The sequence below is a fragment of the Chroicocephalus ridibundus genome, chromosome 7, assembly GCF_963924245.1.
Source record: "Chroicocephalus ridibundus chromosome 7, bChrRid1.1, whole genome shotgun sequence".
Lineage (NCBI taxonomy): Eukaryota > Metazoa > Chordata > Aves > Charadriiformes > Laridae > Chroicocephalus > Chroicocephalus ridibundus.
The window spans coordinates 16,735,582-16,762,146 of record NC_086290.1 but is presented as its reverse complement, the minus strand read 5'-3'; the positions used below and the strand labels follow the sequence as shown (position 1 = coordinate 16,762,146).

General features: G+C 50.1%; 1 protein-coding gene across 2 annotated transcripts in view; it reads left to right on the top strand.

Moving 5' to 3' along the window:
* Nucleotides 1–26,565, top strand: part of MARCHF4 (membrane associated ring-CH-type finger 4) — a 113,764-nt gene that overhangs the window by 50,518 nt on the left and 36,681 nt on the right. The window contains exon 2 of one of the 2 annotated variants that reach the window (XM_063340398.1): nt 22,919–23,074. In XM_063340398.1, coding sequence (XP_063196468.1) covers nt 22,919–23,074 — 156 coding nt within the window. Of the gene's footprint in view, nt 1–22,918; nt 23,081–26,565 lie in introns of both variants that reach the window. The other variant, XM_063340397.1, reaches the window with a different exon arrangement.

Here is a 26,565-nt window from a genome sequence, read left to right as displayed (position 1 = left end):
CTAAACCATGGGGGAACTTCAAATAGCTTGGGGATTGTGCCCTTCCTCTGCAAAAGCAGAGGAAGAACACTGCTAGGAAACACCTTCGCTGCCTCGCTGCTTTTCCAGCCCCGTTTGTTGATCACCGTTGCTGATGCGCTCAGGGGGGTGATGCGCCAAAGGGGGCCAGAAAGGCCTCTGAGATCCGTGCCTGCAACCTCCCTCTGGCTTCACAGGATGAGGTCTGACAATAACCACGGCCTTCAAAAGATCACAGCAGAAAATAGTGCGCACAAGACTTTCCTCGTGTGCATCCCATGAACTGAGGTCGTGCTACAACCCTGCTATTGCCACAGCCAGCCTGAGCACACCTGGGAGAAGGGCTGCCTTGTACCGAATGGCGCCGAGTGTATTTTAGAGGTCTGAACCTCTGCCTCCAGTTCAATGCCCTGCATGCAGGAACAGCTGGAGAGACGTAGAGGAACAGGGCAGCAGATATCCCCTGGACGGGTCCTCATTTGGCCTCAGATCCTGACCTGCCTCTCAAAAGTACCTGACATTCAAATCCCATCATTGCAAGGTTAAGCTCCCTTTTGTTGCACCAAGCGAGTAAATTTAGAAACAGTTAGTTAATCGGTACATTTGTCTTCTGCCCATTAAATTACAGTGAAGCAAAAAAAGGTTTCCCGGGAATAAAACAATTATTGTGGAAAATGAAAAGAGCTGTTTGTTTAATTCCCTTTTGTAATGAATTGTTTGGACAATGCAACATTTGAACCAACGAGCAGGAAACAAAGGAATTCTGCCATTGAAGAGAAGTGGAAGTCCTCCCATCCTCCCCCTCCCAGCTCCACGGCTTAGAGCATCACCGGGTGAAAGTGCTGGCTGCACCTCGGGTCTTGGAGGGAAACACAGACAAGAAGGACGCTGAGGGCTTCTGCTTTGCTGAAGGAAATCTTCAGCTCATCTGGGCTTTTGCTGCTGTGCCCTTTTGTGCTTTTCCTCTGTATTTCTTGGCTTTTTTGTAGCGAGGGGTTTCTGTCGTTTAAACACCCTTCAGCATTGCTCAGATCCTTACCCTGCCGCTAAAGCAGGCGGGATGTGAGGGAGCAGCACGGGGTTTAGTCCCAGACAAGACTTGGGCAGGTCTGAAGCTGATCTAGTGCGGAGCAATGCCAAAGGTGTGGCATGCTGTTATAAAAATCTCTCAATCCCTAAATGTACAAATATTAGAAAACTGATAAACTTGCGAGGCTTCCACCTCAAACAGGCTGGTCTCACGAGGTTCCAGTGTATGCCTTCTGGTACAAATAATATTCCTACACCTGCTGCTGTAAAGTCCTGCACATATCACAGAATCTTCAGAGCTGGAAGGGACCTCTGGAGATCATCTAGTCCAACTCCCCTGCTAAAGCAGGATTGCCTAGAGCACATCACTCAGGACTGCATCCAGGCGAGTCTTGAAAATCTCCAGAGAAGGGGACTCCACAACCCCCCTGGGCAGCCTGTTCCAGTGCTCTGTCACCCTCACTGTAAAGAAGTTTTTCCATGTATTTGAACGGAACTTCCTATGTCCCAACTTGTGCCCATTGCCCCTCGTCCTGTCACTGGGAACCATTGAAAAGAGTCTGGCTCCATCCTCCTTAAACCCACCCTTTAGATACTTGTATGCCATAATAAGCTCTCCCCTCAGCCTTCTCTTCTCCAGGCTAAAGAGTCCCAGCTCTTTCAGAAGCAGAAAGATGTGCGTTTCCTTGTATCTGACATCTCTGGCCCTAGAACAGAGAGATGGTAACTGAGCTCCTCGAGGAAGTGTGGTTTCTGTGTGTCTGCAACACAAAGACTCGATGTTGTCACTGAACACACAGTGATTTTGAATGACCAGACTGCTGCTGGGCTGAAAAAGACAAATGTGATCCTGCAACATGGTGGAAAACAGGGTCTCTCTCACAGCTCTCACGCGTTATGGATACCTCTGTGCCTGGCTGTGGGAAGGGCTGGGCTGGGACAGGACAGCATGAGGAGCAAACCACCCATGCTTAAAGGAGAGGCCTTCAACCCAGAGGTGGCACAGAAACAGGGCTACATGCATAACCACAGCAAGGCAGTCTCACGAGCAGGACCTGGGGAGTCTGGGAAAAAGAAACAGCTGACAGGGGACCTGATTTATCCCTGTAAATATGCAAGAGGGGGAACTCTAGGGAGGGAAAAGAGCTGTTCAAGCCCTCAAAATTATTATGCCACAGAAATATTTAATATAGATAGAGCTGGAATGAATTTAGGGTGAAAATGGTGAGCAAGTTTCTAAGTGACCAAGTAGGGAGGTTTTGGAGGAGCTTTCAGGAAGGAGTTGGGGCATTAAATTGAACTGATTTTATAATGGAGCAGAGCGTGTTTGCGAGCAAGTTCATATGATGTGCATTAACAGGAGGCTGGAGCTGGCTGCTGAAGCGATCTCGTCAATCTCATATCTGTCTGTTCAAAGCAGGCTCCAGTTTCTTAATGTAAAGGCATTTAGCTCAGTTATCCAGGGAAGATGTGTGGCTGGCCACCAGCACAAGGGCCTGTCCCCAGAGCCCAGACCTGCCTCCCATGGTCTGCTCTCTCTGTGGTTGGGCTGGAGGCTCCCAGTTCTTGGTCTAAGGAGATACCGTCGAGCTACTGTGCAAGGCAACAAAAAATCTCTGCACCAAAGAATCTTCTTCATCTAAAGTCAAACCCAACCATGCTCTCTTTCTGTAAAAGCCTCCCTTGAGTGCTTTTAGGCTATTTTTCTCTGGCTACAGAGATAAAGGCGTGCTATTCCTAATACAGAAGCAATCCAGAAAAGGCATCCACAGAAAGAGTAGAAGCATTTGTGGTTCATGACACATGAAGGCTGGGCCAGAGTCAATGTGAGGGGGAAGACCATTCCCAGCCCAGAAGAGCACCATCCAGGCTAAGGTGGACCCTCATCATGTTGGGGGGGGGGGTCTTTGTTCACTTTCTCCCATTGCTTCTCCTTGAACTTTGCTAAATAATCACTCACCCTCCCTCCCAAGCTGATCTTGCAGCTTTCAGCGGGCCATGTGCACAGTGGGGCTACCTGTCCCTCTCCAGCCTTCTCCCTGACTTCTGGCATGGGCAGTCCCCTGTGCCAAACCCCCTCTGGGTTTTGTGAATCTGAATCAGGCCAAGGAATCCTCAAACCCACCACCATCACTGAGAGCGACCAACTCCAAACTCACACACAAATATGAGGGAACAAGTAAACCTCAAGTTGGTAAACAGCTTATTACTCGTTTAATATTATCACTCAACAAAGCTCCCAGTTTGCTAATACACCTGGGTGTTCTTGTTACAATTACTGTTGAATTTTGGAGGAGCATCCTCCAAAATAGTTCCAGGTAGATAGCACTTGCCTGGCAGACAGCTCTGAGCATCTCCCAAGTGAAATAAGTATGTTTCCACCTAAATAGGATCTAATGAGCCATTCAGGAGAATAGAATAAAAAAAAAAAGTCTTTGCCCTGAGGAAAAGCATCCCAAAGAACTCAACAGCATCTGTAGCCTGCTGATGGCAGTGCTTGTCTCTCAGATAATACAGGCTAAGATAGTTTTCTTAAAGCGTAAAGGAAAGCACAGAATTAGGTGGAGGAAGTGGGGGTCTTTGGGGCACAGATTTCAGAATTGTTCCCAAGAGTCTTGGCCTTCAGTTTCACAATCTCTTATCCTGTTGCCCTGGCAAAAAAGATTGTTAAAGATGGATTGTGGTGGTCCCAGAGACTGCTCCCTGCATTTGCAGAGAGCCCGCGCTGACAGGTCAGAGCTGAGTGACGGCTCGTCACAGGTTCACGGCAGTGCAGGTAGCTGTGTCAGTGCTGCCGACGACCACTTCACAACTCACAAAAGCACAGAATTACAGCACAATCACATAAGAGAAGTGAATGCCTACCTGAAAGGCTGCTGGGTTGTGATGGCATGTTTCTAGGAGCCTGTGGGTAGGGCAGGGAGATGGTTTCCAGAAAGGTGTAATGGCTTTCATCAGCTGAGCTGATACAGGCGAAAAACTGGCCTAACCCACAGAAAAACCTATATCGAATACAGGCCAGATACAGAAACTCTGGATTAATCTGGTTGTACAGAAAGAGGTGAGGTTGGGCAGCATCCAGAGGAGCGTTAGAGAAAGGAGGGAAAGGCTGCAAGCCCCACATGGGGAGAGGGAAGGATGCTGAGCAACAACCGAAACCAGGGGTAAGCAGCCTCTTTACTGTGGGCCTTAAACTTGAGAAGAACCATGGCTCATGGACAGAAACCTGATTTTTAGCCTCAAGATCATCTCAAACTCTTGGGAACCAGGGAAGAAAAATAAATCAGAGATGGATCAGCTCTCTGGTGAAAAATATTCCCTCCCCATTGACTGAGCATCTCTATTCAGGTTCATGGGAGAGAAGACAAGTCTGGAGCCTAAAACACAGCAAGGGTGAGGTACCTTAGACATAACCTTCTGTTCTTTATATCTACAACAGTCCCATTTTCCAGTCCTGCACTGTGCAGAGCAGAAAGTCTCCTCTAGGGACTGGAGAACCATGTGGGGCTTCTGAATCACAAAAGCTTAAAGATAAAAATGTGTTCAGCATCAGGTTAAAAAGCTCATGCCAGCTCCTCGCTCACATTCAGCCATTAATCTGTTCTTGAGACATTTTGTATCTGAGAAACATGCAGAGTAAAGGTGGATGCAGGAGGAATCCCAGTCACATCAGTGTGTGATCAGCTACTCATCTGCTCTTTAGTGCCGAGCTCATGTTTCCATTTGCACCTGGCTGCATTGTGGACCAGGACCAAAAAAGCTGTCCCCAAGGGCTCCAAGGAGGCTGAGAAAAATCAGTGGCACCTGCTGTCCATGGAACTGCAAGACCAGTGAGCTAATCCTCCTAGGAGGGAGGTGCAGATTAACATTGTCAGTCTACCAGGGAAACCAATCCTTCATGACTCAGGGTAACATACCATGACCCACTGAAGCCTAATCAAGGCCATCACATTGCTGACCAAAAGGCAGCACAGCCTCCTTCCACCCTGCTTCCAAGGACAGGTTCCTTTCTATGTTTCTGTTCTTTCCCTGGCCCCACCAAAAACATCAGTTCTCCCAGGCTGGTTTTCAGCCAGATTAGCAGAGCTGGCCATGGGCACAGCCACCCAAGCGCCAGCAGCAGCACCAGAGAGGCCGCAAAAAATTTCCAGATGTCTGTGTGACCCACAGTAAACCTGTGACCAGCCACCACTCTGCTTTAATAAAGGCTTAAAAAGTACCTCCTCACAGATGCTCTGAGAAACAATTCAGCTTTGGAGGCCCCCCCTCTTGGGGACCCTAGGATTGTTCCTGGGCAGGTGGCCTAGGACTCCCCAGGAGGAGACCCTGCTGCCCCATCCAAACCCTAAAGCAGCCTTGCTTTCTGCTCTTAAAGGGAGTACAGGGGATGCTCAGGTGTGTCTGATAACGAGGGACAGGACTGTGGAAATGAGCCCAATGGTTTTCTGCAAGTGTCTTTAATAACCAAGTTAAAGGAGAAGTCCTGGGACACCTTTTGGAGAGGTGCAGTGCTGCAGCAGCTGCAGGTGGGCTATGCTGCTCTGTGGTCCCTGCTGAGCAGGGTCTGAGATGGAGAAGACCCAGGTTCTCCCCAGACTGTATTTTAGGAAGTTGGGCTTTTATAAATGTCTTCCACTTTAGCTAGGATGCTTTTAGTTTTAATTCAATATTAATACTTAAAGGCGGTAGTAGGACTGTTTCATATGCCAAGGCACTTTGGGATCCTCTCCCCACAGCCCAGTGGGAACAGGGAAGCTTTTCTATGTGTGACAAACTCCATAACTGAGTATCAAAGTGCAAAAAGCCTGGGTATACCCGCACCAATGCCTGTTCTTTTAAGGCACCCCCCCAGGATGGATAACGGCATTTCCCGTGTAGCCCTCGCTCCCCGTGTCTGTCCCCAGACATTGCCCCTGTCGCCTTTCACGGACGTACCCTGTGACGTTTCTCCCGAGAGAACAGCGCAGGTGGATGTGACGTATTGTGTGCAGCCGACTCTTGCCATCCACTCCTGACGGTCTGGGATGAAAAAGGAGAAATCAGTGTATGTAGGGAGGTCATGTAAAGAGGAGACAGGGAGGAAAGGACAGGTTATGGCAGAGTCAGTCGGGCAGGTTTGAGCAACTGCCTTTGCGTATCTGAGCTTGTTTTGTAGCTAGTGCAAGGAAAATACTGATTTTTCTTCTGGAAAACAACATGCAAGGGGCTGTACGGAGCTGGGGACAGTGCAAAGCCCTGGCCTGAAGGGCTTCTGCCCCAGGATGCTCCCAGCAGCAGATGATCAGCCCTGAGGTGCCCCTGCCCAAAATCCCAGGGTCCGAAGCAAATAGGCAAAGCATCACCCAGGCCAAGGCAGGACCGGATCTGCTGGCAGCCTCGAGGCGGCGTGACTTCGACATGCTCAGCCCTAGCAGCATCTTCTTATCCCTGCCTCATGGGGAAAAAACAAATAACAAATCTCCCCCGGTTGCCGCCTTGACTGTTTCTACGCAGCTGGGGCTGCCATCGACTTTGGCCAGCGTGCGGGCAGCACCCGGCAGGGCTCGGCACATGCTGCCAGCCTGTGTTTACTCCTCACGCCGCAGCTCTCCCCCCTCTCTGTTTCCTTGGCAAGCTTCACACCTCGCTCCCTTTCATCACAATTCCACCGAGGTGACCGCTTCCCCTCTGCCTTCCCTTTCCTGCGCTCCGGCCCAAGCGTCGCCTTCGCGTGCCCCAGTCACCTGCAGGCCGGGCAAATAAAATTGTTCCCGCGGTGACAAACGTGCCCGTATTTCTGGCTCACCTTGGGGAAACTCACTCAGCTTCTGTCCCTGTTTCCTCACAATCTAATCAGGTAAGGGGGGAGGCAAGCTCCTCCCTGTAACGACAGGCAGATCTAATAGTCACAGGCTTGGATTATTACTTTTTTTTTTTTTTTTTCCTATTAGCAGTGAATTTAACCAGAAAACAATCCAGTCAGGAGCGACCTGGGCACCCTGCTCTCTGTCTGTAACATAGCCAGCCCTGAAACACGTGGTAGTACAGCAGAGCGCGTTTCAAGTCCTGCCCCCTGTGTGCTCATGTTCATCAGCAGACTGTTACCAGGCAGACTTTCATCTCCAACATCTCCAAAGAAATTAAAGAAAATGAATTAAATTAAAAATTCAAAAACTGTTGCTCACCTCCCAGCAGCAGGAAGGCAAAATTGCTGGAGATCCTGAACAGTGAAGCCCAGGACGCAGGTCCCACCTAGAGATGCTGAACGGTGAAGCCCAGGACGCAGGTCCCACCTGGAGATCCTGAACAGTGAAGCCCAGGACACAGGTCCCACCTGGAGATCCCACTCAGCTTCCCTGGCTGCTGGCAGAGCCCAGGGATGGTGGGCAAGCACAAGGAGAGAGTCTGGAGGATGCAGAAGGAGCGTTTCCACCTGCCAGGCCCTGGGGCTGTCAGAAGTCCTCCAATTTCTCGGGATGATCAGAAGTATCATCCTTGTGATGCAGGCACCTTGCCGGCAGGCACCATCACTTTCATTTCCCGCTCGCTGCCCCTCAAAAAAAAAATATCTCTGGGTGAACTTGCCACCTGTGGAAATGCATGAATACAAGAGATGAAGGCAGACGTGGCTTGCGCAGGAGCCACAGATGCAGTCACTGGTCTCTGCCAAGACACCTCCACCCGGCTCTGCCATCCCCGGAGGCAGGGATCTTGCCGAGCACCAGCACATCGCGGAGGCTTGCACGACAGCTGGAGGTACTTGTTTTGGAAATGGAGTTAAAAAAAATCATCTCCCACTGCCCATTCCTTTCAGGAAGGACACAGAAGTCAGACTGAGGATTTGTGTGTAAATGTATTGAATAAGAGAAGCCCCCCAACTGGGTGGTTGTGCTGTATTAGAATAATTCCTTTTCCCTCAAAGGCTAAGTTTGCGTTCACATCGTGCTGGCAGGGGTCTCTGAAGAACGCCCACTTAGACACCCCTGTGGGTGGACAGGGCTGCTGCAAGGCACAGGACCTTCCTCCAGAGCAGTCATGGGCTGCCCCAGTGCCCGGGCCTGGGACGCGCTCCGACTGCCAGAGCAGCAAAGGCACGCCAGCAAAGATCAATGGCCATGCAGATGAGTGTCCAGCCACGTTTAATCATCTGCACTTCAACAGACTTGTTTATTCAAGATCTCAAAGCCCCTGACAAATGTAGGTAAATGAAGTTTCCGGTTGACCATGTGCGATGGATAAGAGCCATTACCCTGATACACAGAGCAAGGATCTCGGCATGGAGATCGACCCAAACCCAACGGCACATCACTGGTGGAGTTGCAGGAGGGAGAGCTGGGGCTGGGACCCGCTCTGCCCATGACGACCCCAGGCGTCCGTGCTTCCCAGGGCACTGCGGCCCACGAGGAGCACCGGCAGCTGCTGCAGATATTTACTATTCCTGGAGCATCACCATGAAGGGTGATGGCTGGGTAATGAGTTTCTTTAGTCTTGCCTGAATGCTTTCGGCTCTGCAGGCACAACTTCTCAGCGTTCGGCACCAAAGAACAGATGAGTAGCTGATTACACACTACCCTGCCCTGAACACAAATCTCAACAATTAGTGGGACTTCTTCCAGGTAATGTGCATCTGTGAATAGGGATCATTTCTGTGCTCATCTCTACTGTTATGGTTTGAGGAACTCACAACAGTTTATTGTCATTTAGACAATTATTCTATCACCCGATGACCCCTCCCCACCCGGGAAGGGGAATTGGGAAAAAAAAAGGAAACCTGAGGGTTGAAATATAAACAGATTTAATAGAATAAGACTAAATAATTAACATTAATCATACTAAAGAACCAGTATTGATCCCAATACCAATATAAAATATACAAGGATTATACTCAGCCAATTCTAACAGCAGAAGCTGTGCACTCCCAGCAGGGACAGCAAATGTCGGACACTGCGAGTGCTATGGCTTTGGGAGGAAGGGAAGGGCTCAGGGGTCCAGCACCAGGGCAAGAAGTTCTCAGGATTGCAGAATAAAAAATTTATATTGAATGTGACGTTCATGGTATGAAATAATCCTGTTGGTCAGCTTGGGTCAAGTGCCTGGGTCTTGCTCCTCCTCATCCCTGCACCCATCTAGCTCTAAAACACTGAGACCTTGAAACCCACATACCGTAGCTGGCTATAAAGTAAATATTTTCACAAATTCAGGTCTTCTAAAAGAGCAGTTTTCCCAGGTATTAGAAGAGAAATTAGTCCTGTGTCACTCAAACCAGGACATCTACCAACGCCAGTTCTGCAAAGGCAACTTTCAAAAACCTCTTAAAATCTTTATGGCATATCGAAGCCCAGCAGCACCGCAATAAAGGATCTCAGCTCTTGGGAATTTCAGCCCTGACCACTTTGCACCCATAACACCCAGGGCAAAGCAATGAGAACAGCATCCTTCTTTCCTCTTCTCTCTCTGATGGCCCAGCTGGTGACTGTCTTGCATCCCAGCTGCTGGCAGCATGAATGGAGTAATTAGTCCAGCCAGAAGACAGCAGGTCATCATCATCAGGGAAGCGAGCTGGCCAAGCGTCACATTTCCATGTTGCTCTTAGCTTGCTGCATGAGGAAGTGGAGTAGAGCAGCTGGGTGGATGTAAGGGACAATCCCAACCTCAGAGCTGACTGCAAATTAGAAAGACAAGAAAGTCTCTACCTCTGGAGAGAGCAGTGGAGCGCTGTCTCAGTGCAGCTGAAGTGTCTGAAGCCCGTGGTCAGTGCACACCAACGTTTTGTTCCCAATGCTGGCCAAGAGCGGGTCGAGCTCTTGGCCAGCATTTTTTTGCTTGTGCCTTTGGCTTCGTTACTAAGGCAAAAGAAAAGCCCAGATGGGAGCAGGCACCTGACCCTTCCTGAGCAGAGACACAACTTGCTAAGGGAGCTGTGAGTTGTTACGGAGGAGACGTGTTCTTTCAGAGGAAGGCAGCTAGGCAACCCCTAGCTAAAGGAGGGTGCTGGAAGACCCATCACAGCCCAGTCTGATGGGACGTAGTTCACCAAGTTAAATAACCTAATCCAGGTGTGGTAGGAGGAACCTCACGTGGCAGAAACAGGTTCTGTACCTGATACAGCAAATCCCATGGGGAGGGAGCAGGAGAAACAATTTGACAAAGCACAATAAAGACCAACAACAGAGAGGGTAGTAATTCCTATTTCAATAGGGCATCTTTTGTGCTGAAGGATACAAATGGTTTGGCCGCTGGTTGAAATTCAGCCACCTCTGGAGTGGAACATAGCCGTGCATAACATCTGACATTGCCTCAGTGGTGATGTATTTGTTAATATGCAAATTGCCAATCAGTATATCTTCAAAAGGTTATTGCAGAGTCAGATAATAAATCAGCCCTATGTAATGCTTAATATCTTTATGCGGACTGTGTCGAAACCTCAGAGCCCTTGCACTGTTTATGTACACACACGTCTCTCTGTGTGTATTTCACTCTTAGACACGCAATAAACCCGATACCTTTCTTATGCAAAAGGAAGACTGAAAGAAAAAATAGAAAATGGCCTCTGTAGCCCACTGTACTGATGTTACGGCTAGTCTTACATTTATTTCTACCTTTCCTCCTCTCTGTTTTATACTCTGTCTGTGAAAGGGAAAGCTGGATTTCCCAGCTGGGTAGAAAAACACAACAAGGCTTTTCACCAGGAGGCATAAGCAGGCAAAGACTGAAACCCATGGATTCCTGCAGCTTCTTATACAGGAGGCCCTCGGCCAGGGCAGCGTTGGAAAGTCAGAATTAATGTTGTGCAGCTTCCCCCCGGGACAGTGCAGCCAGTGCTGCCAGTACCTTCGGCTCTATCTTCTTGAGCTGCTCTTGGCTGGAAAATTGTCAAGCAAGGCAAAGGGATTTGGGGATTAAGCTGCCTGTTCTCCTTTCCCGTGGTTTATTTTTGCTGCACTTTGACTAAGTGGACCTACAGGTTTATGAGCTCTGGACCACGCTCCCGCGGCAGGGGCGAGGATGGTGCCAAGAGACGGCAAGAGCGCGCTCGCCCCGCTCCTAATCCCAGTTTTTCCCCAGGGAACCTCACCTACTTTTCCAGCACCCACGATGCCGTGAAAGTAGAAAGCAAGTGAAGGGGCAACGTGGCCGCTCTTGCCACGGCCAGGCAGTTTGAGACTCCCTGCTTTTATCCCCTCCCTTATCCCATCCCTTGCACTGGCTGCTCCACACTGCCACTGGCTCTCACACCGAATTCTCAGCGCCCTGAGCTGCCAGCCCTGCGGACACCTCCTGCCCCAGCCCCATGGGTCCTTCCCCAGGTCCCATTGCAGAGGTATTACCAGGGATGGTGGGTTTGGCCCGTTGGGGTCCCTGCACGGCATCCGTCATCCGTGCTCGAGCGCGTCCTGCAGGCAGCTGCTCCGCTGCCGCTCCACTCGCCGGCACAGCAGACCCCTGCTGAGGAAACGCTTTATATTTATGGCTGGTTTTTAGCTCGCTGCCAGTAAAGGCAGTTCAGCCTCATTCTCTGACTGCATCATTTCCAAAGGATGTGCCTCTGCCTCCAGAGCACATTTGTGCCAGCAAGCATTTTGACTTTCCGCCAAACATTTAAGTGACCTTATGGCAGGATTGGAAGGCAGGGCTCTGGAGCTCCACCACCCGCGGTCTTTGAGGACCTCTATTCTCCCCTCTGCCACCTCCTTCATATATTTTTGTTCAGCATCTCTGCTTGCAGGGTTGCCTGAGACGATAAAAAGAAATGCCTTCCCCACTAAGACGTTTTGTAGTAATAAGGAACTTGATCTCACATAAATTGGGATGTTCTGAGAACCGTTTTAATTTCTGCTAATCGGCAGATGAAAAATGAATTACTTCAGATGTCATGTCCTACTGCACGAGTCTCGTAACATTTGGAAAAGCCGTAACAGAGTTACCCGGTAATTGAAGGGCTCTACATGAGTGAACTTTGTAATTGCATATTCTTCTCCTCGAGTCTGGGAGGCAGAAAGGAAAAGTGGATCAGGCCACGTCTTAATGAAACAGCTCGGACCTGCAGCGTTACCGAAGCTAAAAGTAAACAAACCGCGCTCATTATTTTATATCACGTTTCCCCGGCTGCCGCGGCAGCCCTATCTATGATGTGCTGTCTCCCACTTCACTGCCCCTCCACCGCTTCTGCTTTCACCCCTACTTCTGTCTTCACCCTGCCATCACCCTGGTTGTGCGTGGGGCCAGCAGCCGCCCCCGTCCCAGCACCACCCCACGTGGCAGGAGACACAAACGGCTTCTTTGGAGGGTTTCCATCTCCGAGCTGCTGGTCATGACCAGCCTGGGAAGAGGAGGAAAAGCAACTGCACAGAATCCCCATCCAGACCTGCTGGGATGGCCTGTCCTGCCCACCCCCCGTCTCTGCTCCCAGCTGGGAAACGCAGCCTTTGAGGGCTGGAAACATCTTGTCTGCACCTTATTATTGGCTTCCACTTATTGAACATGCACACAGCTCCCCCAGTTCCCCACCCTGCTGCCCTCAGTCCTGGCTGGGGGTCGCTTGAGGGTCCTACGGCAAATGGGAACCCCCAAATCCTGCGGTACTGTCATTTTCCTCTCCCCCACATCGATGAGCTCGTGGTACTGGCATGAAGCAGCTCTTGAGCAGTTGTTGCACTTTTGGAAGGAGCATCTCACTGCTGTAAGGCTGCCAACAGCACCTGGCCATTTTCTCTTTCATGATGGAAGCGGGAAGATGAGGCAAATACTACAGAATACAGATTTTCTCAGCTCTTATGGTTGAAGGGTTTTTCAGCTTTCTCAGGGAAAAAAAAAAAAAAAGAAAAAAGAAAAAAAGTCTATTGCTCTGTTTGTTTCACTGTCTTTAAAAGTGGGATCTATCGTCTGGAGAGTCAAACCAGCATCCATTTCTGTGGATTTGCCATGGCTGCTCCTCAGCGGCTGATGGCATAATGTTTTCTGAAATGCCCATTAGCTAAGTATCTTTATGAACAGCTTCCCAGGGAAGTAGCTGCAAAGTTCAATTTGCTGAATTATGAGCACATCTCTGATAAGAATTGCATTATGTGGTACTTACATGCTGAAAGCATTAACTTTATACTTTGAACTTTTGAAATACGCATTGATGGATCTGATGAGGGCTGAAGCAGTAGAAAGGTGAAGGTCCCCAAGGATTAGAGATAATAAGGAATAATTGCTATCTTTTTTTTTTTTTCCCCATGAAAAAGAAGCAGTATATTTAGAAGAATTCTATTTAGTTGAGGCTTTTTCACTAGAAAAAGCAATTTAAAAAAAAATAATGGAAAACCTCTTTAATTGGTTGAAAATTTGTTACAAGAAGTCATAACTTAAGGGCACTTGATTTGTGCTGAAGAACTGTTTGGCTTCATGGAGTCGCATCAGATTTACCCCAGCATCCTAGGGAGCAAAACTGAGCTCGCTCTTGTATCTCACACAGAATAAATCCAAGTATTGTCTGAAATACTTTTATTTTTTTAATTAAGAAGAACCAGAGTGAAACAACAGTGGATTTCTCTTTCAGAAGAGACTAGGTTGCTCTAGCTTACAAAATGGATGTAGTCCACAGTAAATCTGCAGAAGTTTAAAGCCTCGATACTTTGGGTGAAAGCCCAAGAGCTACGGGCTAGGACAATTCTTCTCTGGGATGCTGAGGCAGCTCCGCTCTGTATTCAGGGCAGGTCTGGAGCTGAACTCACTCTAACACCCGAGTGCTCAGGGGTATTCAGGTATCTCGATTTCACATGCGCAGCACTGTGATTTCTATGCACTGAAGGCTCTTCACTTAATCGGTGCTATTATCACACCTGATGAGGCACAGCAGGTGATATCTGAGATGCTTGCTTTTTGATTCCTTGCAACTGAGCAACATTTAGTAAGAATTACTTAAATCAGCTAATCAAAAACATGTTCAATGACATTAGGATGAAGTGGGCTCTAGAACGCCTAAGAAAAGTTATTTTTCGTGTGGAAAGCTTTCTGTGGAGAGAAAAGCAAATAAATCCCTATGTGATCTATGTATTGTAAGCTCTCTGCTCCTTGGGCTGTTGGTTCCTGAAAAATCCTTTGTTACTCAGTATTTCAGGCAAGGTCCAACTTTGTTCTGGTGGAACTGGTTTTCACAAACCTTTTCTACTCGTAGTTTGGTGGCAATAGCTGAGACTGGCCAAGAGCCTGTGTGAGAGCTGCCGGAGCAAGGGATGACAGTGGTGTAGCCGTGCCGTGGCTGGGCTCTGCGAACACATCCGTGCACAGCCGGGACAGCCTCGTGTCTGCCTCCCCGTGCCAGGAAAACGGGATGGCGGGGCCGTTTGCAGGTGTCATTTTGATGGTGGTGCGTGCAGGCGGCGGCACGGTCCTTTGAAATGTTGGTCCTCCAGGTGCTGTTTCTATTGAGTAGGTTTTCATCCCCTAAGAAGCGTGCTTTCTGGCTTTAGGAAATTAAGTTGTGTGGAGTTTGGTTACCAAAAAGGACAAGATGGTGGAGCTGTGAAGGAGAGAAGTAGGGAGCTTGGTGCAGCGGGCAGAGCAGGGGGCGATTCACCTCCAACCCCCTGTCACCCGTCAGCTGGGCGAGCTCCTCCTGTCCATGTGTGGTCGTGCCACAGAAGTGTGAGGGCCTGATCAGGTACAGCGGGGAGACACCACCTCGCTGCCTGGACTCTGCAAACTGAGGGCTTCCCTTTTGCCAAGAAATGAAGCCAGGGACACCACTGGCGCAAACTGCTGGAGAAAAACTGTCAGGGCGGGTGTCTTCTCCTCTCTGAAGTCAGTAGAGCCCTTTGCTGTATTGCACAGAACGGTCCATTCTGCTGGGCACAGGGCAGGATCAGTCCTGGCTTCTTCTCCTCGGGTTCAGTGGCGGCAGCAACAGGTCCCTCGCTGGGTTATTTGCTCTGAGAACAACTGATGGGTCACGACTCCTGTTCTGAACAATATCCTCCCAGAAAAGCCTGTTTTTTGGCAAAACCTACACACAGAGACAAACCTCAGCATCTCCTCAGTCAAAGGGACCCTTAGCAGTGGCTGTCCCCAGTGAGAACCTGCCCCCAGCATTCCCATCCACGCTGCCCCCCTTTCATAGCCCAGTGGGACTTACATGGTAGGGCTCTCTGCCCATCACCTTTCCCTGGCCTGAAACCAAGCTGTTAAAATCCCCTGGAGCCCATTGCACAAAAAATACCCCGTGAGTCTCTGTTTCTCAGAAAAATGTATGCTTTCTGCTCCTTTAAAGGACTTTCCCTTAAAGGAAATTGATGTTAAACCACGAGGCACCTGGTTTTACCTGTACCAGCTCCCTTCGTCCTTTACCACTGGTGGCGGCGATGTGCCCAGAGCTGGTGGGTTGTGCCTGCCTGCGGGCACACACGTGGGCGAGTTACTCTCAGCTGAATATTGAAACAGCCCTAGCCAAAATCAAGCCCTTTTTTTCTTATTTTTTAATGGGAAGGGGTAGGGCCATGTTCAAATATTTCACATTAAACTCCACAACGTTTCTGCTTTGCTTTGCTGGTTCTGAGGCATTGTGCCAACATGCCCCAGCTCCCTGACAGCTCACAGGAAGCTCCGCGGAGCTGCGTTCAATCACTTTTTCCTGAAATTCAGTGAAGGAGCGAAGGCAGAACCATGTGGCTGAGCCACCGCTCCAGACTGCTCCGAGGATGTCACCACAGCGAAGGCTTCTGTGGGACGGAGGCAGAGCTGCCGCTCTCTAACGCACTGGGCTTTCTGCACCCAGGACTTCTCAGGCACCTTCCTCCTTCTTTCTTTTATTCCTGAGTGTTTATTCCCCATCTTCATTTGCCTCTCACCTGCCCTCCTGCCCTGCAGAGCTCTTTAAGGTTTTAGCAATTAAAGGGGAAAAAAAAGCCATCCTTTTTCTGCTCCCTGGTGGGGCCAAGAGATGATCTGTGCGCAGAGGAGACCCGTCCCTGCTCCTGCCCAGCTCAGCACGTTGCACCGTTGCTTACCCTGTGGCAAAGGTGGAGTACGGAGGTTGCCCTCGGGCTTTTTCAAGGCGTCACCCATCCCTGTTAATAAGCGGTGGGGATCCCACAGGGGCACATGGGCAGCACTTTGGGGGTCTTGCTTCTGAATGTCCTGCTCAGAGGTGGCAGAGGAGGAGCAGGGCAGTTTGGTGAAGGGGGCAGCCAACGCCGTGGTGCAGCTCAGGGGCCTTTTGGGGCTTTTCTGTGCTCTGCTGACCGGGGCACAGCTCTGGGATGGGGACCGGCCAGACGCCTCTCCCCCAAATCCCTGCACCATTGTGGGGGATGGGGGCATGCTGTCTACCTCCAACACAGCTGATCCTCTGCTTTAACCAAAAAACCATCTTTTGGCTTAAAACATGGGCAAGCTTCACTGATGCCGTGGTGAGCAGGCCAGACGAGGTGATGGTCTCTTAGCTCTGCAGTGACAAAAAGTCCCAGAAACCCTGTGGGCATCAACAAGGTTCAGAAAAAAGAAAGTCTCCCTTCCAGGAATTCCCCCTTCTCTATCCTGTTCCCAAATTCTGAGCTGCCACCCCCAGCACTGTCTGTCCATCCATCCATCTGTCCTAGCGGTGGTGACAGGCACGAAACGCCGGAGATGGGAAGGAGCAGGGATCACTCAAGATTACCCATGGCCGTGGTAGAGCCGAGGGCTGTGGGTACCAGCTGCTCAGCCTGAAAGTCAAGTCACTTGTGATAGCGGTGGGATGAGCTTTCCTGCAGGAGGAGGCTGCGGAGCAGGTCCCACCCTGCCCTCCCCCCCGGCAGCTGTGGCTGCAGCCTTTCATATTTTCATCAGAGAGGTGCAGAAAAAGCCTGAGTGGCGTGGCAGCCTCGGTGCTCCTCGCAGGTGCGGCAGCAGCAGCCTCCGTGGGCGGAAAGGCAATTTGTGCTGTTTTTGGAGGATCAGGAGCTCTGCAGACGGATGGCTTTTCAGTCAGGACTTGCTCTGGAACAAACATTGGGTCTCAGCTCAGGACCCTGTGAGATGTATCCCTCTCCTGTTCATCACCCACATTTCCAGACACCCCTAAAACATGCCTGGTGGTCCTGGAGGGATGCGTGGTGGTTTTGCTGGGTGCATTAAAGCTGAGCTGCCTTTCTGCTCGTGTCCAGTCTGTAGGCAGGGGGATGCCTGTGTTTTGTTGCTAGATTAGTCATTGCCCTGTTGGAGATAAGTGCCCCCTTCACAGGACTGCCAGAACAGCTAATACACATCAAAAATTGCAGAAAATCACAAAAAAGCAGAGCTGTGCCCCCCCCCCCGCCCCCCCGCCTTCTCCACACCCATCTCAGAGCCCCTGGGCCACCGTTCCTGGCTGTACAGCCGTGGGGATGAGGAGCCCCAGAAAGGGACCCACATCTCTACTGTGGCAGAGCCCCTCAGAGATGTGGTCCTGGCCCAGGGAGCTGCCAGGCCAAGATCCCACACTGAAAACTTGAGCCAGGCAGCAGCAGGCTTAAAACCATGTCTGAGCAACAGAAATCATTGTCCAGAGCTGGGTTTTTCTCCGGTCCTTTATGGGGCTGTGTTTCTCTTGCTACTTGTTGCCCCACCGGGGCTGCCTGGTATGGGGCAGCACTGCCTCTGCGTGCTGAAGGGATGCCCAGTCTTGCAGGGAAGCTGTGGGATGAGCCAAGTCCTGGTCACGGAGGTATCATGGCAGCAGTGGTGGCACCTGGGGGTGGGAAGGGAGCTGCAAAGAGTCTGGGTGATTTCTTTTTATAATCACTCGTGTAGGTTTTCCCGTAGGTTTCCCAGGTTTTAGGGAGCTACTTAGTCAGGGAACCCTTCCCCAAGGAAATTCTCTTGGCAAACTGCTGCCGACGTGGAGATTGGGGTCAGCACCCAGCTCTGCTGGGGTACCTGGGCAAACGCTACCCCACCGCAGAGCCCCATGCATAACCGTGTCCTGTGCTGTCCCAACACCATGGGAGGTGTAAGCCCAGTCACTCCTCGCTGGGTCCACACTCTGCATCGATCTCCCCCCGTGCTGGTCATGCAACATACATATATTCATAGGTGTTTATTACGTGTCCCTTGTTGCCTGTTGATGGTTGAGGCTGTCGCACAGTGCTCAGGCACGGGAGGGTACTCACGGGAAGCATTGAGATGCTGATAGTAACACGTGCGTTTAGTTGAAGAGGATGGAGGGGCAGTTCCTCTAAGTGTGTGTGAAGACAGAGTGATCGTTAATACATGTTTATTGAAGTTTACCAGCTCTGTAACAGTGGGTTTCTCTTTGCCATTGGATTTAATTCCTCTGTAATTATTTTCTTAATATAGAAATCATTTGGCATTTATTCGCCATAATAAAACTTCCCATTACATTTAAATTCAATGTGAAGATTTAAGTGTGTTTAGGAGACTCAGCTGAAGACCTGAAATTAAATATTCCTGGTTTCCTTTGCCAAAGAAGACAAACCCAGATAAATGCAAGCAGATCCGCATGTGCAGCTACTCCCGTGAGCAGTGGCGGCTGCATGTGCCTACCTGGAGACAGATGGTAGCCCTCATGATGTGGGTGACTTTCATCTTCTTCTCACCGCCCTTCTCTGGCCTATGGCACTGGTCCTGTGGGTGACGCTAATGACTGATGCTTCTTGGTACACCTGAGCAGGGAAAACACACAGTTGAGGAAAAGCTGCAGGTGTTAAGATCACCATCAGCCATCCGGCTTTGCTGTACAGCTTGCCCTGGTTTTCAAAACGTTTGCTTTAATAGTTGTGGTAGTAGGATGTTGCTAACGTGGCTCTTTCCAGCTGAGCTGGTGCTCAGGAAAAGCCCAGGCAGCAGATGTAGGTCAGCACAGCTGGAGCTGGGAGACCCCAGAAGGCCACGTCCTGGCCCGATGACACCATCATCCCCAGCCCTGACATGTTCAGAGGAGACGGGGTGGGCAAATTTGTTATAGTTAATTTATAGTTAAAAGGACAGGCCTGGGAAACGCATCCCATGACTGCCTGCTGGTGGGTGAGCAGCTGCAGCTTTGGTAGCAATGCGTGGATGGGCTCCCAGCACTGATCAATGACAGATAAAATGGCCGGGCGAAACACTGACACCAGCACGCAACAGGATGATGCTGCTCCTGACATCATTGTTTTCTCCCTAGCTATACTAAGAATCAGAAGCGTACGCTGGCAATAATATTTTTTTTTCATCCTTTCTCAGTAGGCTTAAAATAGCAGGGCCCAGATAATCATTAACCACTTTGACGTATTGCAAGGGGCAGGGATTGGGAATTCGTAAGGAGCGGACAGAGCTGGAGAAAACCTGCACTCCCGGTGCGTCTCCAGCAGTAAAGCCAGTTCAGCCTGGCCTTGCCGCTGCTGCTCCTCGAGACCAGCTCCCATCACAGGCAAAACCAGGGAAGAATATTATACATAACTGCTTCATATATTACTCTTCCCAAAAGTAGGGAAGAGCAGTAATATATGGGGAAGAGTATATTTCATCCATATGTTGAGAGGGTTATGGCTGAAGCCAGAGATAGCCTTCCCTTTTTGTTGCCTGTGGTTTTCCACCTTTGACATGAACCCTAATTTAGACTTGGATAACAACAACAAAAAAAAGGCAGGTTCCCTGAGCCCTAAGCCCACTTGGTTGTTTCAGGGGAACAAGATGGTACCGAGCAAGCTGAGATTGAAGCTTGCAGCCGGGGAGCATTTCTCCACTAGATGCTGATAAAGGAGAAATGATGCTTAGGCTGATCCAAGTGACGGGTTGTAATTCTACAACAGAAAATTGTAAAAATAAGTGTTGGGAAGTAGACCCTTCAAAGGGTCTTTGGAGAGCAGACCCCAAAGGGAATTGGTAGGAGCGCTGTTGTTTGAAGCACTGGAGAATATGTTGTGCAGAGCTGACTTCTACAAACCTACAGAGACAGGCACAGGGATTCAATTTCCATCCCTAATTGCTGTGATCTGCACCTCATTTTGGACTTGGTTTTGTGTGCACGTACCTTGCAGCAGAGGTCTCTGTACAGGGAATCCTTCATGTGTATCACAGCCAATGGACTGTTCCCGAGCTCGCTGCACAGCCGGCAACGAGACTCTTTCTCCTTTGCTGTACAAAGGATTTATTCCTTTAATATGCCCCTGGTGTTTATTTTTCTGCTGGTGCAGGAGTGCGTGTGTGCATGTGGCAGTGTTTTACGAATGCCTGCTGTGGACAGAATTGGGCTTCGCAGTATGCAAAAATAGCTGCGCGCCACACACAAGGATATAATATTTCACACGACTGGAGTAAATGTGATAAATCAGGTTTTTACTGGATTTGCAAAAATCAAGAAACTGGGGGATTCATCTCCACAGTTGAGTCCTGAATTCTTGCAGGAGCTGGCAGGACTGTCCGAGTTGGACTGTCCCAATTAGGGAAGGGGGACCGGGCCCCCACGGCGGTGTAGGACGTCTAGGAACATCTCTTGGCTCTGAAGAGACAAGCTTAGATTTTGTAGACTCATTTACTACAGAGCCCTAGAAGCCAATGTAAGTCCATGCTGCAGCTACAGCTTTTCTCCTCTACCTTCACCTGGAGGTTGTTGCTCTTAGTTCCTGCTCTGTTCTGTCCCGTTTCTGATTTCTCATCACCAGTGCTTCCAGCAGCTCGTTAGACAAAACCCAGGTCCCTCACTTGGCTTTTTGAGCTCTGCAGGAGAACCCGGTGTGTGGTGAGGTGGAACGGCAGGGACACTGTAGAGCCGGGAGGTTTCAGCGTTACCTGTTCAGTGCTGGGATCGCACTTGTGTGCTGAGGAGTGAAGCTGTTGAGAAAATAAAGCAGCAGAGACTGAGATGAGGAGGGTAGACCAGAGAGGCACAGAGCAGAGGTCCTTGTACAAGAAGAGCTATCAGTGTGGAAGAAGTCTGGCGAGCGGAGGAGCTGTGCTAAGCCCTGATCCCTCCCCTTTTGCATCCTGGCTAGCAGTACGTGCTCATGCAAGTTCCTTATCACAGTTGTGCCTTCCCACCTCAGTCCCAGCAAGGGGCACAAACATGCACAGCTGAACCTGAGCCCCTCAAACCGCACCTCACATGGGGAGTTTGAATGCCAAATGTTAGTGCTCCTTCCCACACGCACCTTCCTCCCATCTAATCCTTCCCTGCTTCCCTTCTCCTGGCTTGTCCTGTTGCACCTTTCCAGGTGAAAAAGGTTTGGGGATCCTACAACCCTCCTTGCTCCCCCTCTCCCTTTGCGTCCCCTCCAGGGTGCAATGAAAACCAGTGGCAGGTAGAGCTGAGCCTGGTTTTGTAACGTAAACAGTTATTTACAGTTTTGCTAAAATTTCATGGAAGATGACGTTTTTAGGTCACCTAGCTGAAGCAAATGAAATGATTAACATGTTTGCATTAGGTTTCCTAAGAAAAAAAAAGTATCACTCTTGCCCAGCGTGGTGCTCAGTTCCTCAGGTTCTGAGACCTGAGGTGGTACCCTGAAAGCAAAGGCAGCTTCCCACCAGGGTTAGCAAGGGCAGGATCTGGTTTCCTAACCCAAGGCAGCTGGGATGGACGTCTTTTGCTGTCTCCAGCAGCCTCAGACACCAGGCTGTGTTATCCTGGTGTTCCATCAGTGGTAATGATGGGGCTGATCTACGGGGTATACTCGCCAACACTGAAAGCATGATGCCAACCTTCCCCATCCCATAGATATTCTCATTCTGCCTTTAAAAGCTTTTAAATCTTAGAGCACAGCTAAATACACAATTGGGGTCTATACTGTGGCTTTTAAACACTAAAAGGTGGGGAGTGAAATATCATGGCTCTGTTTTTCCTTAAATAAGCAATGGTAAATGACTGTAAAGTGAGCTCCTGAGCTTGTGTGTGCAGAGGGGAATTTAGTCCCATGGTGAACAGGACTGGATCAGAATAATATTGAGGTTTCCTGGATACTCCTGTTTAAAGCTACCCCAGAAATAAGGGAGCAAGCCAGGAGGATCAGTGTTTCAGCCACCACTCATAAATGTCTGTGTGTCACAAGCCAGGACACAATTTGTTCTCCACATTGTTTGCTTCTAGGGTGAAAATAGCCAGCCCTATGGGCTATCCATCAGTGTGACTCACTTTCGGGACAGACTGTCTGGGGGAAGGGGATGAGGAGGGTGTGAAATTTGAGGACCTTTTCCCTGCCGGGCTGTGGGTACACAAAGACCTGGACGCAAAGCACATGTCTGCCACCCATGGTCAGGTTCATCCCTCTTGGCCCAGGAGCACTGGGAAGGGGACATCTGCGTCTAGCGCTGCAAACGCCCACTGCCTGGCACGTCCTGGAAGGAACCGCATGGCGCTGGGCTCAGTCCAGCTCCTGGAGAGGAGCCAGCCTGCGTTAGCCAGCCACACAGAGAGTCCAAGGGTCGCTGTGTTTGTCCTCCCCCTCCTGCCTGGCTGGGCTTGAGGAAGCCACCCCGGGCTGAGCGGGACACCAGCCTGCAGCAGAGGCTGTCTCCCAGCCATCGCCACCGCCACCCTCATGTACTAAAATAGGTAGCAGAGAGACAGAAACCTGAGCAGTGAAACAGGGGCATCTGGTTGCCAACAGATCTGTGTCCACTGGTTGTGGTCTAGTGTGGGTCCTCTGGTGTCTAGTAGGAGCTGTGCTCACCTAGTTTTTCCTTCAGCGGTGATATTAGGCATCTCTTATCTACCCAACTGTCGCTTTCCACAAAAAAATATAGGACCCAAGTATTTGAAACCATTACATCCCTGTCAAGCTCTGTTCACATCAGCAAAAAATTATTAGATGGAAAATTATTACCTAAGCCAAACTAGCTAAAAAGGAACAAAGAGCAAATGGGTGGATGATGGAGCTTCTGTCATGCCATGCCGTGCCGCGCCATGCCGTGCCTGTGGGAGGAGGAGAGCCTCACTGATGCTGTCGCTCTTTTTCAGGGGGAGTTGCTGAGCCCGTGTCGATGCGATGGATCGGTGAAGTGCACGCACCAGCCATGTCTGATCAAATGGATTAGCGAGAGAGGCTGCTGGAGCTGTGAGCTGTGTTACTACAAGTATCACGTCATTGCCATAAGCACAAAGAACCCTCTGCAGGTAAAGGTACTAGAGACATTTCAAAGTCTATTTATTCTCGTTTCTATTTTTGTTTCTGGGAGCAAGTGGATTTTACCTGCGTGGGTTTTCCTTTCCTGTGCACGGTGATCCGTATGTCTGAGACACTTAGAAAGGGTTGTCGGGGTCTGGTCCAAAGAGGCCCCATGTTCTGCTTGGTGGCACTGGGGACATCTCTCGGGAGTCTGCTCTTTCTGTCCTTTGACAATTCCCACGTTCACTCTTGCCTCCTGTTGAAAATGCCAGTAACGCCTCACAATCCCTCAAATGTGTTCATCCACTGGAGACCACAGGTATGCCACCGTCCCCAAGGGCAGACGGGCATGGAGCAGTTATGGCATTTGCTACAACAGCGCACGCAGTCTGCGACAGAGCAGCATCTTGAGACTCCACCTGTCTGTAGTTGTGCCCTTAATCCCGATCTCCTGCTGAGCCTCCACTGTGTTGGCATGAGGGATGGAGGAGGTGGATGGAGGGCTCTTACAGCTCTCCTCTCTGATCCCGCCGCCCTTTTCACTTTACTGCTCCCCCATGATCAAATACATCCTGGCGCAGCGCAAGCGGTGTTGGCTGTGGTGGTCTGGTCTCTCCCACCCTGAGTCTCAGTGGACATTTGCAGATGTTCACACAACAGGTAAAGCACATCTCGATGTAAGTGGCTGTGAAAGGCACCAAAGGACCCACCTGCTTTCTCTTCCAAGTTCACTGTGGTTTAATAAGCCCCACTGCAGGCTGGTAATTTAAAATCAAGATTCAGAATGGGGAAAACTGTGTGACTGTTATCCTTAATAGTTATTGATTTGTTGTGGGGGTGACACCTGAAGATGGACTAATTGCTGTATGCCTTTGCTGAGCACCGTTAGTGCCTTGGACGTAAGGAAGCACGTTACATCCAGGCACTATTGCTTAATTAGCATCATCTGGACTGGAGAGACATTACAGCGGCACACTGTGCTTTAGAGACTGGGGCAATGTCTATAAGGATGCTGGTCTGTTCAGCAGCTGGTGGAGGGCTTTGGCTCTCTGCTGGTTGCTCTGCTCTCTAACAAGAGGCAAAGACTTTGCCAGGGATGGTGCCTACTTGTACGGGGATGTGCGGGGATGGGGAATGCAAAGTCCTGCTCTCTCCTCCAAACTACGATCTCTGTGTGTCTTTTTCCAGGCCTGAGGTCACTAACCACGGTGAGGAAACAGGGACAGCCCTTTAGGACTCCAGACTTAAATGAAATAGTGAAATTAGCGGGGCAGCTAATTAGTGGGGAAATTTTTCGGGGGGGAAGAAAAAAGCCTGCCTGCTCTCTGCAAGTCCCTAAAGCTTCTGATTCAATTTTCCACGTGCCGTGGGCTGGAGACATCAGTAGTTTCATCCTAAGGTTTCATCCCAGACCCAGGGTGTTTTAATTTCTTGGCTCTAGTCACTCAGAGCAGATTGAAACACAGGAGGGGAGATGTGGACAAAGCAGTGTTTGTTTATTTCTGGAAAACTGGTCCATGAGTGCCCTAATGCTTTCTGTGCCTCAGATCGGGGTGTGACGCTGCGCAGCATTGGAGGTTTGTGGGTGCAGATTTATGAGCGTGCGTGTAGCCAGCACTGTCTTTAATGGATGACCTCCAAATGCTCTACACCTTCAGGTGGCTCAGGGCAATGGGTCAGTGACTTTCCTCCTGCTTTTCACTTGGCTGAAATTTATTGGAGCTATTCACAAACAAGCACTCCCCCACACACACACTCAAAAGCCTGCGCAAAGGATTGCTCTTTTTGGGCTCCCCTATTAGAAAGTGGCCTGATCTGCTGGCCTTTGTCACGAACACAAAAACTGAGTGGCAGGAGCAACTGAGTGAGAGAGCTCAGCTCCGGGAGCAAGGGTCCCAGAGGACCGTGCAGACCCTGGGCTGGGAGGCTTCACATCGCTGGCTTAGACTTCACAGCACTTCTCGCAGAAGCACTAGGAGATTTGGAGGGTGGGAAGATGCAACCGGAGTGAAAAGCCACTTGGTCTGGAATTAATGCGGCGTGTGTGGAGTTACAGCTCCTGGGTGCCTGGGCCAGCTGTCTGGTGCCCACACAAAGGCACTTCTGGGAAGCAGGTGCTACACTAGCATTAGCACATGAAATCCCGTGGGAAGTGGCTTATGTACCAGGCCTGGACTTACCATGAGGACTAAGGGCTCAGGCCCCCCATAATCCATCACCTCACACACCACCAGGATTTTCCTCATTCCTCAGTGACTCTTACCATCCTCTGATGCTGGGAAAAGGAGGCAAAGAGGACCCAGGGGCTGTAATGCCCTGACACTATGTGCCATAACAATGTGCCAAAGCATGTGCAGGTGGGAAGATCATCCTTTCTGCTTGGTCTTCACCCCACATGTGGATAGCAGGAACGACCTGGACATACAGCATGTCTCTAAGTGAAGCAATAGTCCCTGGCCCTTCTTCTCAGGGTCTGCTGGCACTTCTGCCCAGCTTGATTCTTAAAAGAAAGCTCTGAATTTCTCAAGCAGAGGTTTTGGAGGGCAAATGCTGTAGGAAATCATGATTGTCTGTTTGTTCCAGGCCAACCGTGATACAGGCAAGGACCACAAAAACCTCACCCCCTTGTCAAATGAAACCAGTTTGGGTGATGCTCTGAGCCCGGCTAGATTTTAACCAGCAACATGGCCTACCTATCTATCTCCTGTGTCCTCTCATGTGACAGACCACTGGAAAGGCAAACCCAGGCAGCTGGCAGGCCCTGGGCTCTCTGCAGCATGTCCAATTGGTCCAAGCAGAGCAGCACACCCGACACCCACATGCTCCCCGGGTTCTGCACATTTCTCTGCCCATTTTGACATCTGATGCACATTTTTTGGAGTGCCTAGGAGCACAGCATGGGCCAGATGTGTGTGGAGACTCGTGGCGTGGGCAGAGAAGTTACAGCCAGGGGAACAAGGTTCACGTATAATTAACACAGGCTCCTTCCAGCCTCCAGGCTGTTATGATATTTTGGCAGAATGAATCTCTATAAATTAACACACACCCCCATCCCTGGATTGCAGACATTTAAGAGCAAAGGTCTTAAAGCAGCAACACTGCAAACCTGCTGAGACTGGGGTATTAAAGTGGTTGGACAGCATGGCAAGTGTCCTGCAAAGCAGCAGTCAGACAGTAAATGAGAAAAAATATTCCACCAGCTGTGAGCAACGAGAAGATCCAGAGCTTTTGTCCATCTGTCCGTCTGTCCATCTTCCGTCCGTCCGTCCGTCCGTCCATCCATCCATCCATCCATCCATCCATCCATCCATCCATCTTCCTGCTCTCCAGTCTGCCAGTCACTGAGATAGGAGTCATGGGCATGGAGGCTTTAAATGCTCTTCTCCATTGTAATATTTGTGCAAAGCCCATGACTTTAAAAATGCCCTGAAGACTCAGGGTTTTGATAGCACTGCAGGCAGGCACTCTACTGCTGATACACAGTGGAGTAGGTACCTGC